Below are 12,669 nucleotides of genomic sequence, written 5' to 3' on the forward strand. Positions count from 1 at the left end.
TCCTTTATTTTCTTTCTAGCACTGGGGGAAAGTTGAAGTTGTTTGCTTATGTATAGCCAGTCCCCCTCCTAGAATGCAAGCTGCTGGAGGTCCTAGCTGGGCTCAGGGTACCCAACCAAGTGCTCAGTATGTGTGAAAAGTTGGTGGGAAAGGAAAATCTCCCCTCCCCACTAGGTTTCACTGAGACCTGGAAAGGGGCTCAGGCTGGGTCCTTTAGCCTAATGTCCAACAGTAAAAAGTGAGGCAGATCCAAGAGGAGCAATCCAGCCTGAGACTGGGTCCTCCTGGTTGAGACCAGGATACCTTTCTTGGGGAGATGGGGGTCAGTCTTTGCAGCTCAAGTGTAATGGTTGCTATGGAGACTGATGGCAGTGCTTTGAACATCTGGAAGTGAGAGAAGGTGTTGCGGGGGATGCAGGGGCCACTGAAGCACCCAGAACTTGGAGCTTCAGCTCTCCAAGTCCTCATCCCTAGCCAGTAGCTGGTGTGGAGGTGGTAGATTCCCTCCCCACAGTTCTCAGCAGAGACTCTTTGTGAGGGTTGTGTAGGGCACACGGGCAGGGCTTCTGGTCCAGGATAAATCTTCCGTAAAGTGACAGGGGAGTTAGTGGAAGACACTGGGACTGCAGATCTCGTTGTTGTCACTCATAAAGCTGGCCCCTCTTCTCATTCGACCTCAGAACTTGGGAAGAGGAAGGGCAGAGGTATCTGCTGGACCTCTGATGTGTGGTCCTCAGAGTGTGCAGAGGGAAAGGCAGACAAGTGTAGGCTTATGAAATGGTGCTGGCCCTCTGGGCTTGAGACCTGGTTTGGCCCAAGTCTGCCTTGGACTTCGTTGTGTGACCTTGGACCCATCAGTTCCTCTGGGCCTTCTGGGTCTTCAGTACCTGTCGAACTGGTCTTCCCCTGTCTTCCCCTGTGACTTGAGACAGACTGGAGGGAGAATTCAGCCCAACCTGCCCAGAGGCTTTTCCAGCCAAGCCAGGTGGCCCTATCCGGCAGGTGTCCAAGCAGGGAGGCCACTCTTTGTTTCTGAGGCCTAATCAGACTCAGGATCTAGCAGGTCCTGCTGCTGCCAACCAGGCTGGGCCCATGCTGCACCTTCCTGGACGGAAAACAGGCTCCATCCCCAGCACCTGGGGTGGGGGACTACTTCTTTTTCCTTATGCCTCTCCCTTCTCCCCAGGACATAGGACCACCAACCCTGGAGGAGGTGCTGAAGAAACCTTGTACACATACCTTCCTTACTCTCCATGGCTGCAGGAGAGGGCTGGAGGAGTGATCAAAGGGGAACAAGTTCATTAAGATCACGAGATGAAGGAAGGAAAAGAGAAAGTCACACACTGTCCAGATTCTATTCCCAGTTGCCAACTTGTTGCCTGACCAAGGAGCCTCCACATGTCATTTCTCCTCCTGGGCTGTGGGTAGTAGGCAAGAGGACATTGTTGGGAGCCCCTTTGGTCAATGCCTTGCTGTGCCAAGTCTTTTCCTTTCCTTGGTCTTCTAATTCTCCATCTGTGAACAGGAGTTCTAATGAACTGGCAAAGCTGCCAAGGGGAGGGTGTGAGCGAGCGTGGCACCCAGGAGGTAACCAGAAATGACCTCGAAGAAGCCATGACAGTCTCCTGTTCTCCAAGACCATTGCCTCCTCTGAGGCTCCCGGCCACCTTCCCCCAGTCTCCTGGCACCTCTAATTCCCCAGGCGGGGTTGGGGAGGAAGGAGTGGGAGGAAGGAGTGGAAGGAAGGGTTGTGGCTTCTCGGCGAGCGTGATGCTTTTTTCGAAGGCCCAGATAGCCGTTTTTAAGTAGACTCTTTCCTCGACTGGATGGAGAGCATCTGGAAGGGATCTGGTATAATAATATATTACTGTTCCCAGGGTGCCATCAACCCGCGGGCCGCGTACCTAATGGCGCAGCCATGCCACGCCCCTTGCCCCACAGCCAATCAGCTCCTTCTCCGGAGCGCCGCTCCGCCGCCGCCGCCGCCCCTTGCAGGACCACTGCTGAGTTTGAGAAGGAAACTCCAGGAGTTACTCCCATTCATTGGGACGCAGCTGAGGGCAGGGGTGCGGGGGGGGGGGGGGGGGGGTGTCTGAGATTGATCCCGAGTTCAAGGGCCAAGTGTGTTCTCAAACCATTTTATAAATAGGGAAACCTGAGTGTGAGAAGGGACACTACAGCCCAAGGTCACCCCGAGCTGAAAGCAGAAGCCTGGCTAGGGATTTAGCTTTTCCTCCGCGGAGGTGGTCGTCCAGATGCGCGCTCTTGGGATACACAGTTCTTGAGGGTGCTGAGTTCAAAGCCAGGGCACTAAGTCAGCTAGCTAGGGGAATGAGACTGCACTGGGAGGCTGGCCTCCTCTCTGCTTCAGTTTTCCAAGCAGTGCCTCTTGGGGGGACTGGAGACGGGGCAACTGTCTAATGCGCACATGCTGAGACACAATCTGACTGTTTTTTAGACTCCTTGAGCCTCCCCAAGTCTGATCGGAGCTCCTCTCCGCACGCCACCTCCCTGTCCCTTAAAACCCGGTCCTCCCGTTCGAACCTCTCGGCGCTCTATTGGAAAGACTGTGTTCACACTGCCTTCTCTAGAATGAACTGCGCAGACTGCTTAAACTGCGCAGGCGCAAGAGCAGCCAACCAAAAAGGCCTGAGAGCCGGGTCGCGACGGCTCTGATTGAGTCGGGGGCGGAGAGTGTGTTAGCCAATGACCTGGAGGAGGAGGGAGGGCGGGCTTAGGCCGCAGTTACTAGGCGCTATCCGAGTGGGCGGTGACTGCAGAGATGGGGGAAAGGTGGTTCAAAGGCTCTTCACGTCACCATTCTTCGGCCCGCGGAAGTTAAGCAACCGGGAGGCGGACCCAGTACCGGAAGCAGGAAGGAGGGCGCAGGAAGCAGGGCGCCGCAGCCAGTCGTTCTGTCGGTCCGTGGCTCTGTTGGTGCCGAGGGCAGGATGGAGAAGCTGCGGCTCCTGGGCCTCCGCTACCAGGAGTACGTGACTCGTCACCCGGCCGCCACGGCGCAGCTGGAGACTGCAGTGCGGGGCCTCAGTTACCTGCTGGCAGGTGCCACCCTGACCTTTGACCCATTCCTTCGGGGCCCTGACCTATGACTCCAATGGCTCCCTTCCCCGCGGACTCAGAGTAGTAATCTCTGTGCCCGAGAAACCCCGTCCAGGTTCCCGTAAGGCGTAGGGAGGGGAAGACCGGGGCCGCGAAGCTGCTGGGTGAGGCTCACGCTCACCGACGCCTCCTGTACCGTCTCCCCAGGTCGCTTCTCTGATTCGCACGAGCTGTCAGAGCTGGGTGAGTCGGGCTCTGGGAGGGGAGGGGGCGGCCTGGCCTACGAGGACTCCCCGAGGGCAGATCACACCGGCCTGAGGTCCTGGCCGTCCAGTAGATCATTCTGTGCTCTGAGTCCGTCCAAAGTCCGTTGTCCACTGTCCAGGGTCTTCTGTCCCCATTGTTAAGGGACACGTGTGAGGACTCTGAGTGTTCACTGCTGTTTATGTCCTGGATTAGGCACCTTTCCTGCCTGTGCCAGTCAGGCCTTCCTACAATTATGAGGTGGACACTGTTGTCCTCGGTGTCCAGTCGAAGGAACAGAAGTTCAGTGAGGTTAGAGAGCAGCCACTGATGATGCCAAGATTCAAATCCAGGTCGCCCAGATTCCAGGATTCCCAGCCTACACGCACCTCAGTAGCGTTTGCCTAAGGAGCACTGTAGGTGACAGTCCTAAAAGGTGGGGTGGGTTGTGAAAGGTACACATGGTGTAGACTTTCAGGGCAGACTGGAGAGAGGGCAGAGACGAGGAGGTGGAGCCCACACTGTGGTGGCTGGGAGCACGCTGGGCAGTTATTTGTAAGGAGCTGGATGACCAGCTGTCCAGAGGACAGGAGCGGGTTTGCCCTGAGACTGACTTCTCTCTTATTGGTCCCACCACTCTCACAAGGTCATCGCAGGGAGTGTGGTGCTCTGAGGAACAGGGCAGAGAGGCAGGCTGGTTTCCACATAGTCTGTGGGAGGCCAAGCACAGCAGGGACAGGCCACCCCTGAGCCCTGGAGAGGTGATGGGGTGGGGCCTAGGCCAGCCTCCTGAGGCCCCACTCTCCCCTAGTGTACTCTGCCTCCAACCTGCTCGTGCTGCTCAATGACGGGATCCTTCGGAAGGAACTGCGGAAAAAGTTGCCTGTGGTGAGGATGATGCCAGGCGTGGGGGGCGGAGGCAGGGACTCAGGAACGAGTAGCGATGGCCAGCCCACGTGCCACACGTTACCCTCTTGGTGTGAGAAGACCACAGCCAACCAAGTGTTAGTGTCCCCATCTCAGATGAAGGGGCGGTTTCAGAGAGGTGGAGGAACCCATCCCTGGTCACCAGCCTGTTAGTGGCGGAGTTGGTGTTGGATCTCAGGCTTGGCAACGGGGAAGTCTGAGCTTTGTCCTCCACCCAGGGGGAGGGCTGGGACTGGGGCTGCCCCTGACCTCTTGGCCTGGGATTCTTGCAGTCGCTGTCCCAGCAGAAGCTGCTGACATGGCTGAGTGTGCTGGAGTGCGTGGAGGTGTTCATGGAGATGGGGGCTGCCAAGGTGTGGGGCGAAGTGGGCCGCTGGCTCGTCATCGCTCTCATCCAGCTGGCCAAGTAGGTCGGGTTGTGGAGGGCAGAAGCTAGGTGGGGTAACCTGGGCCAGCTGTAAGGGGGGCTCAACAGAGCACTCCTGTCCCCTGCTTGGCTAGCCACCTCCTCCAAGCCCTGCTATACTCCCCAACCCAGGGCTGTCTTGCGGATGTTCCTGCTGATCTGGTTCAAGGCTGGCCTCCAGACCTCACCCCCCATCGTTCCGCTGGACAGGGAGACCCAGGCACAGTCCTCGGGTAAGCCGCTTCCTGCCTCTGGCATGGAATGGGGCATGGGACTGGTCCGTGGACTTAGAGGCCACAAACATGAGTACGTTATTATTCATTTCTGGAGCACATTTATCCCATCCGCTCATTTTGCTCTCATCACTGTGTATTCCACAGAGAAGGAAAAACAAGCAGATTAGATTGGAAACAAATCAAAACTTGAACTTGGGATCCTTTTTTTTCAGTGTTGGTTATTAAATCCAGGGCCTCGGGCATGCTAGGCATGCTAGGCAAGTGTCGTACCACTGAGCTACATCCCCAGACCTGAACCTGGGACTTCTGATGCCAGAGTCCTCATTCTATTTTTGTGAGCTTCAGGAGGAGGGAACAGAGTGTCAGCAGGAGCCAGGGGTCCTGCCAGCCTCACCTCTGGGCCTAGTTCTGTGTCACGAGCCAGAGGCAGGGCACCCTGCACCTCTGTCCCTTCAGGCTTCAGGCCACCATCTGTCAGGCCCAGGCCTCTCTTTCCACCTCGAGTGGGCTCAGGGCTGTGCTTTGTCGCAGCGGCGTGGAAGGTGGAGGACTGAGGGATATGTGGCGTGTGGTCCCAGGCTGCCACTGCGCTGGGCCTTTCCAGCCTTGCTCTACTGCCTGGCAAGCCTGAGTTCCTGGCTGGTTTTGGCTAAGGTGATGCTGACCTTTTCCCAGGACAGGGAGGCTCCAGAATGCTTCTCCCCATGACAGGGGCAGTGAGGGACCCCAGCCCCTGGCTCCAGTCTCCCCTACTTGGCTGCTGCCTTGGCGCAAACCTGTTGCATCCCCCGCAACCCCCACTGGTCAGTGCACATGTGTTCTTTTCCGGCTCTGAATAGACATGTCTCTGACATACAGCTTTCTGTCTGTCCCTGCTAGAGGACGACCACAGCCCGGGAAGCCAGGAGCAGTCCTATGTGGGGAAGCGGTCGAACCGAGTGGTGCGAACCCTCCAGAACAGTAAGTGGAAGATGTAGCTGGACCGGGCATCTAGGTGCTGAGGTCAGTGTGGACCCGAGGGACTGGCTCCTGTTGGTGCCCACCTTCACCTGCCCTCACCTGGCTCGCACATCTGCTGCCCTTGTGTTCTAGCCCCGTCCCTGCACTCAAGGCACTGGGGAGCCCCCCAGCAACGGGAGCGGCGGCAGCAGCAGCAGGAGGAGCTGAGCATCACCCCCACGCCCCTGGGGCTGCAGGAAACCATTGCAGAGTCCTTGTACATCTCCCGGCCCCTGCTGCACCGTATCCTTAGCTTAGTGGGGCTGGCCCTGTGGGCTGGCAGTAGATCAGGGGAGTGGGTGGAGCAGGCCCTGTGCCCCAGACATCCTTGACACCTCGGCCGTCAGTGCTCAGCCTGGGCCTGTGGGGTCAGCGGTCGTGGACACCCTGGCTCCTGTCTGCTGTTGTGGACGTGACCAGGTGAGCCTGGGGCTTCCTGGGGGCTCCGCTCCCTCCACATGGCTTTGCACCGCAGGCCTGGCCTCATTGCCACCCTGGGGACTCCTGGGCTCAGCCCTGACTGCATCCTCCCCCACCTGCAGCTTGAGCCTCCTGAGTGACAGGAAGGGCCTGACGCGCAGGGAACGGCTAGAGCTGCGGCGCCGCACCTTCGTGCTGCTCTTCTACCTGCTGCGCTCCCCATTCTACGACCGCTTCTCTGAGTAAGGTCCCCACCCTGCCAGCACTGCCTGACCAGGCCAGCGGGGTGGAGAGTGCGTCCCTGTAGGCGCCTTCCCTTTCTCCTTCCCGTGTGGGTTCACCGGGCACCTACCATGTTCTGTCCAGGAAGCAGTCACCAAATGCCAACCCAGCTGCCCTCAGCCCTCAGGTGGTGGGCGCATGCCTACGTGAGCTTCCATACTTGGCAGGAGAGACACCCCAGGCAAGCTCGAGGGCTTCGTAAGGGGCCCCACTGCCAGGGCAGGGGCAGGATCGCCATACCCTCTGGTTCATACCCACAGCTTCCAGCCCAAGAGATTGGGCTTCCACTTCTGAGAGGAAGCACCTGAGGTTCCAAGAGGTCTGGCACCTGACAGACACACACTAGGTAGCGGGTTGCTATGGTGCACGCCTGTGATCCCACCAGCACGGGAGGCTGAGGCAGGAGGATTTTGAAGGTTTAAGGCCAGCCTCAGCAACTTAGTGAGACCCTGACTTAAAATTTTAAAAATGAAAATAAAAAGGGCTGGGGATGTGACGCAGTGTAGAGTGCCCCTGGGCTCAGTCTCTAGTACCACAAAAATAATATGACATCCAACCCCTGTTTTTCCTGGGACAGAAGAGAACAAACTTGTCACATTTTTCAGATAAATTTGAAAGCTTATGGGGGACTAAAGCAAAATATTCTTCCGTACTCAGGAAGAGAACGTTCCACATACTAATGTGGTCCTCCCCCATGCTTGCAGAGTCTAGTGGGGTCATTAGAGTCCAGGTCTTTCGCTGGACTGAGGGGTTCTGAGATGACAGTAACGGCGGCCGTGGCTCCCCGGGCTGCAAACCTTCCCCTTCAGCTCACTCTTCTCCTGACCCAAGCAGCCTGGGACCCCTAGAGCAATGGTCCAAACTGAGGAGTGTCCAGAAATCTGTCACGGGAACTCTTATTTCCCCCAGGGGTAGGGAACAGGAGCCATACAGGGGCCCTGGGCTGAGTCTGCAAGGGGCAGTCTTATTTCCCATTCTCCACAGCTTGTCCAGTAGTTTCTGCCTCCTGGTTGTGTGGCCTTGAGCCACTTCCTTGACCTCGCTGTGCCACAATTCCTCATCTGTAAAATGGGGATGATGACAGTCCTCACAAGGTTGCTACAGGGGCCAAATGATGCAATACATAGGGTCATGGTCGTCAGGTACGTAATAAGCATTTGACAAATGTTAGGGCCTGTGCTCCCACACTCTTTTTTTTGTGGTGCTGGGAATCGAACCCAGGGCTAGGTGTGTGCCCCATCAATGAGCCACACCCAACCCATACATGTGAGGCCTCATCACTTCTTTGAGTATTATCTTCAACATCCTCCTCTGTTAACCTCGAGCGCTCCGTGGGGACTTTCCATCTCTTAGAAAACAGGCTTCTGCCCCTTCTTCTGAGCCAGTGTGCCTCTTCGGCACTGTGTCCCTCCCAGGGCCCCGCCTGCTCTCAGTGTTGGCTTGTGACATTTCTGTGTGTCTCAGCTCTTCTGACAGACGGGGGCTTCGGGGACGGGGCACTGTCTTCCTCTTGGACCCTTGTAGCCTTCTGCGGGAGCCCTGCTGCAGCGGGTCCTCCGGACGTGGAAAGAAGGGGCAGAAAGGGGGGAAGGCCCAGGGTGGGGTGTCTGCGCTGTGATTGCCCTGCGCGTTCCAGGAGGACAAGGCAGGAGGGCAGAGAGCAGGCCAGCGCGGGGCCTCCCCTTTCGTGCTGGGGTCCTCCCAGCTCCTGTCTTCCGGGAGGCACCATGTTGTCCAGTGGTCAGTGAAGTCTTTCTAGGGGGAGCCGCACCCCTGCTTAGCCTGCTCCCCGTTTCTCTGTCCAGGGCCAAAATTCTTTTCCTGCTGCAGCTGCTGGCAGACCATGTCCCCGGTGTCGGCCTGGTTGCGAGTAAGTGTGGGCAGGAGCTCCAGAGTGAGCACGGGACACACGACCATGTCTCTGTTGACTCTTTCTCTTCGTAATTTGACCCTTGGCACACTCAGGAGAGGGAGCCCCAAGACAAGATTGGGTGGGTGACAGTGCTGGGCCTGAGCCAGGGAGGCAGGAGGAGGTGTCCACGTGGGAGATGGCCAGGCCACATGGTGCTTGTCGGCCGTCCCCCATCCCGGCATCCTTGAGAAGTGTGGCGGAGGACTTCCCGGGAGGGAAGGGCCTTCTGCTCTGTCTGAATGTCCCACCTCAGCCAGAGGGCAGCGTGGCCTGGTCCCAGCCTGCCAGCTTCTGTAGATGGCTAAGCCATTTGGCTGCCCTGAGCCCAAGGGCCCTCGTCTGTATATGGGGACAGAGATCCCTGCTGACGCTGCTGCCCTAGGGCTGGAGAGGGTGCCGGGTGGCTCCTGGCGGGGAGGTGCGTGTGGCGGAGCCACCAGCCCCGGCGCTGACCCGCCCTCCTCGTTGCAGGGCCGCTCATGGATTACTTGCCAGCCTGGCAGAAAATTTATTTCTACAGTTGGGGCTGACAGACACTTTGGAAGCGGGGTGCAGGAGGAGCAGGATGACATGCTCTGCCGTCTGGCAGGGCCTGCTCGCCCTCAGCCCCCCACCCCGTCCCTCTTCCCTAATAAAACTGACTCTGGCACCGTCCACGCTGTGGCTTCTCCGTGCTCAGCCAGGCTCTGTGCAGCCCTGGTCACCACCTCTGCTGCCTCCGGGAGCCTCCTGACCGACTGTGGCCCGGCTTGGAGCCCTCCAGCTCACGCCTGCCGGGCACGGATCTGGTTCCGGCTTCGTGGAGCTGAGCAGCTGTTCGCCTCGGCAGCTGTGGGAGTAAACTGCTCACTGGTCCCCGGGGAATACGGACACGCCGAACCAACCACACCACGGACAACAGCCCCACCGTGCTTTGTGGCCGTGGCTTCCATTTGCCCTCCCCCTGCAGAGTCTGTGCTCCTGGCCGCAGCGCCTCCAGACGCCTTAGACGGCCTGGTGAACCGTGTGAAAACACACTGCAGACCCCGGCCCTCCCGTGGGAGAGACGTCAGCACCGGGCAGCCCTGGGTAGTGCAGGGAGAGGAGCCAGCTCGGGGTATGAGCTGGGGTCTCCGGCATGCTTGCCTGCTGGCTCCCAGGTGGCCAAGTCTTCCCAGGGCCGTGCAGGCTGTCGTGGAGGCGAAGGCGCCATGACCGAGTGGGCCTGACCCTTCTGCTCCCGGTGCTGCCTGGTCCCTTTGCTCTGTGGAAGAGCCAGCCTCTCCCGTTGGCCTCGGGCAGCCCCTCAGGTGCTGAGGCTCTCCCTTCCCGAGGTTGCCCTGGCTGGAGAACTGCCCTGGGCGGGGCTGGCCTCACCCTGATGTGGCTCTCTCCAGGTGGCTCTGAGAAGCACCTTGGGGCCCCATGCTGGGGCGCAGATGCCCAGGCCTTGGGCCAGGGAGAGGGCAGCCCATCAGTTTGGCTGCTCCGGCTCTCGTGACCTTCAGCTTAGTCTCCGTCCCAGGCTCCGTGCCATGTGCTGTGTGGTCAGACATGCGCAGACAGAGCTGGGGATGTGTCTCAGTGGTTCAGTGTCCCTGAGATCAATCCCTAGTACCTCCCCGCCCCCCCACCCCCAAAAAGTGCCCAGAGCCTGGGTCCCTGCCTCCAGCTTCCCCAGTAGTGAAGCAGACGTGTGTACATGCCACACGAGGATCCTTGTCACAGGTGGAAGTGTATGTGGCCCAGCCGGGGGTAGCAGTTCCAAAGCTGGTGTCCCAGTGGTGGCAGAGTGAGCAGTGCCTTTGAGCAGGCTGTGAACTGTGCCGTCAGTTTTGTTGTTCTGGTGTTTAGGGCTGGGGAGCAATCCCAGGATCTGAGCTCCTTTCCAGCCCGTATTCAGTGTTGACAGGCAGACTGGGTGGAGGAAGCCACATGCAGAAGATGACCTGTGCGGTGACAGTGTGAAGTAGTATGTCACACGGGCCAAAGGGTGGAGTGGGCAGGAGCAGGTAGCACAAGGCCAGGGGGTGGGGATGGGCGTCCAGGCCAAATTGCACGGGCATCATGTGGCCAGGCAAGGAAGCAGGCCTGGGTCTGTGGGGCCGTGGGGAAGGGGCATCCTGCGGAGAAAGGGCTGGAGGGCAGGGACAAGTGGACGGGAGCCGGCTCTCTGGAGCAGAGGCCTCCGCACACCACGGGGTGTGGCCGAATTGGGGCTGTGGGAATGGGGATGAGGTGGGCCCCAGAAGGCCTTGGGGGCTGCTGTCCATGGGGGGAGCGAAGCAAATGAGGGGCTTGAAGCTGACAGAGTGCGTGGGATTCCAGGTCCCTGGGCAGCCTGCTGGGGACGCAGAATGCCAGTTCTGTGGAAGAAGCCTTGTCTCTAGGACGAAAGGGAGGTGATCGCTAGGAAGTTACCGTGCGGGCTCGGGGCCTGGGGGTGCTGGGAAACCCCAGCTTGTCTGCCTTGGGGGGATGCTTGGGGCCAGGAGCCAGAGTTGGAGATGCGGGGCACCCCTCTGTGGGCCTCGGGTGCCTCAGCAGTCAAGGAGAGCTGACCAGCTGGCAGGCCTGTTGTCTCAGAAGCAACTGGGTTCCCAAAGCTCCCGTCCCAGGCCCGGCCTGCAGCACATGGGGGATCAGGCGTGACACCTGGTGGGTGCAGGAGCCAGCCAGGCTCCCACCACGGCCACAGCGACAGGCCCTCTGGGACTGGGGCGTCGGGAACCAGAGAACCTTGCTGTGGTGGCCACTGCTCTGCCTCCGGCCTGCAGAGGCTCTCGGGGTCTGGTGTCCTCTCATGACCCATCTGTCCCTTCCACAGATTCCCACTGAGCACTACCAGGCAGCAGGAGCTAGGATTCCAGTGAACCAGTCCCTGCCCTCCTGCAGCTGGACTCCAGGGATCAGGCCCAAACTCTGTCCCCTCTTGGAAACCCTGGATCCAGGGACAGGGTCTGTGGAGTCCCTGGATCAGACTGTTTAAGCCGCAGGAAGCAATGTGGGCAGGAACCCCAGGGTACAAGGCGAGGAGCTGCGTGCTCCCCCACCCTTAGGGCCGAGTGACGCACTCTGGCTTCTTTAGCCAACGGGACTTTCCTGGGCTGAGATGTCTGCAGGGAGGTGGGGATGGTGGGGGACAGGCGGTGGGTGAGGCCTGTCCAGTGGCTTCAGTAACCTGGTGGAGGGGCGCTGCCTGCTGGACCTGGGCACTCTAGATACGTTACTTCACAGTAGAGGAAACCAAGGCACAGAGATGAAGTGACTTGACAGGGTTGAATGAGACCTGACTCCAAGGTCTGTCCCCTAACCTTGGGCATGTACGCTAGATTTGGTGTGGGACCTGTTGGCCTAGTGTCAGTGAAACCGAACATGCCTCAGTGTGGAAGTTTCTGGCCTTGCCTCAAAGCAAGTGCTGACACTGAGCCCCGGAACTACTGTCCTTTGTGAGGTGGCCCTGGAGCTGGCAACGGATTCCATTCTGGGGGAGGGGTGGGCAAAAGCCTGATTAGGGCCTGTGGAGGAGATGGTTCTCGCCATGCTGGGGGCTCTGTACCCCAGGGCTGGGCTCAGTCTCTTCCTCTTCTACCTCATCCTGGCGGCGGCGCTCCTTCGCCCCCAGCCCCTGAGGTAAGGCCAGGCCCAGGACCTGAAAGGTGTGCTGCTCCCGCCCTGCCCAGAGGACCAGCTGCCCTGATCCTGGGCTCCGGGGCTTCCACCTCCCCTTGGCAGGGAGGTGGCAGTGCCTTTGGGGTCAGGCTGAGCAGCCCTCGTCTCCCGCAGGTCTCAGCGCTCTGTTCCTGAGGAATTTTCAGCCCCGCTGGAACTTGCGCAGCCACTTTCTGGACTGGTGGATGGTAGTCCTCCTCCTCCTTCCTCCCTCGCCCACCCCCGGCTCCCCCAAGGGAGGTGCCCCCCCAAGAGAGGGCCCACGGGTCCAGCCCTCGGTGTCGCCTCACCCCAGGCAGCCTCTGTGCAAGGCTGACCATATCCCACCCCCAGTCAGCAGCTCCTCCCCGACTCCTGCCCTCCTCTCTCCTTAGACTATGGGGTCCGACCCAAGCACCCGTGGCCACGAGGGCCTCGACCCCTCCTCTCCCAGGCCCAGCAGCGCAAGCGGGACGGGCCGGACATGGCTGAGTATTACTATGATGCACACCTGTGACGGGAAGCCCGCATAAAGCTATTCTGTGCAGCTGAGG

At 59.4% G+C, this 12,669-nt stretch overlaps 2 protein-coding genes across 4 annotated transcripts; both read left to right on the forward strand.

Annotated features, from left to right (window-relative positions):
- Nucleotides 1–2,848: 2,848 nt before the first annotated feature.
- PEX16 (peroxisomal biogenesis factor 16) lies at nucleotides 2,849–9,139 on the forward strand. 3 transcript variants are annotated; one of them, XR_013757650.1, is made up of 11 exons: nucleotides 2,849–3,063; nucleotides 3,268–3,303; nucleotides 4,115–4,191; nucleotides 4,503–4,636; nucleotides 4,769–4,869; nucleotides 5,752–5,832; nucleotides 5,965–6,114; nucleotides 6,219–6,291; nucleotides 6,414–7,715; nucleotides 8,379–8,443; nucleotides 8,957–9,012. XR_013757650.1 is itself a non-coding variant. In XM_079103032.1 (11 exons), exons 1-11 carry the CDS (start codon nucleotides 2,952–2,954, stop codon nucleotides 9,013–9,015), a joined length of 1,008 nt encoding a protein of 335 aa, XP_078959158.1. In that variant the 5' UTR covers nucleotides 2,907–2,951; the 3' UTR covers nucleotides 9,016–9,139. The 3 variants fall into 3 exon arrangements, 1 of the variants encoding a protein (XP_078959158.1); XR_013757651.1 differs by lacking the exon at nucleotides 8,957–9,012 and having other exon boundaries at nucleotides 6,414–6,533; nucleotides 7,558–7,715; XM_079103032.1 differs by having other exon boundaries at nucleotides 2,907–3,063; nucleotides 6,414–6,533; nucleotides 8,957–9,139.
- Nucleotides 9,140–11,088: 1,949 nt separating this feature from the next.
- Nucleotides 11,089–12,634, forward strand: FREY1 (Frey regulator of sperm-oocyte fusion 1). Its single transcript, XM_079103057.1, has 3 exons — nucleotides 11,089–12,097; nucleotides 12,251–12,324; nucleotides 12,511–12,634. The coding sequence occupies exons 1-3, from the start codon at nucleotides 11,994–11,996 to the stop codon at nucleotides 12,630–12,632; spliced, it is 300 nt and encodes a 99-aa protein (XP_078959183.1). The 5' UTR covers nucleotides 11,089–11,993; the 3' UTR covers nucleotides 12,633–12,634.
- Nucleotides 12,635–12,669: the final 35 nt, after the last annotated feature.

The sequence above is a fragment of the Sciurus vulgaris genome (assembly GCF_902686455.1).
Source record: "Sciurus vulgaris genome assembly, chromosome: 11".
Lineage (NCBI taxonomy): Eukaryota > Metazoa > Chordata > Mammalia > Rodentia > Sciuridae > Sciurus > Sciurus vulgaris.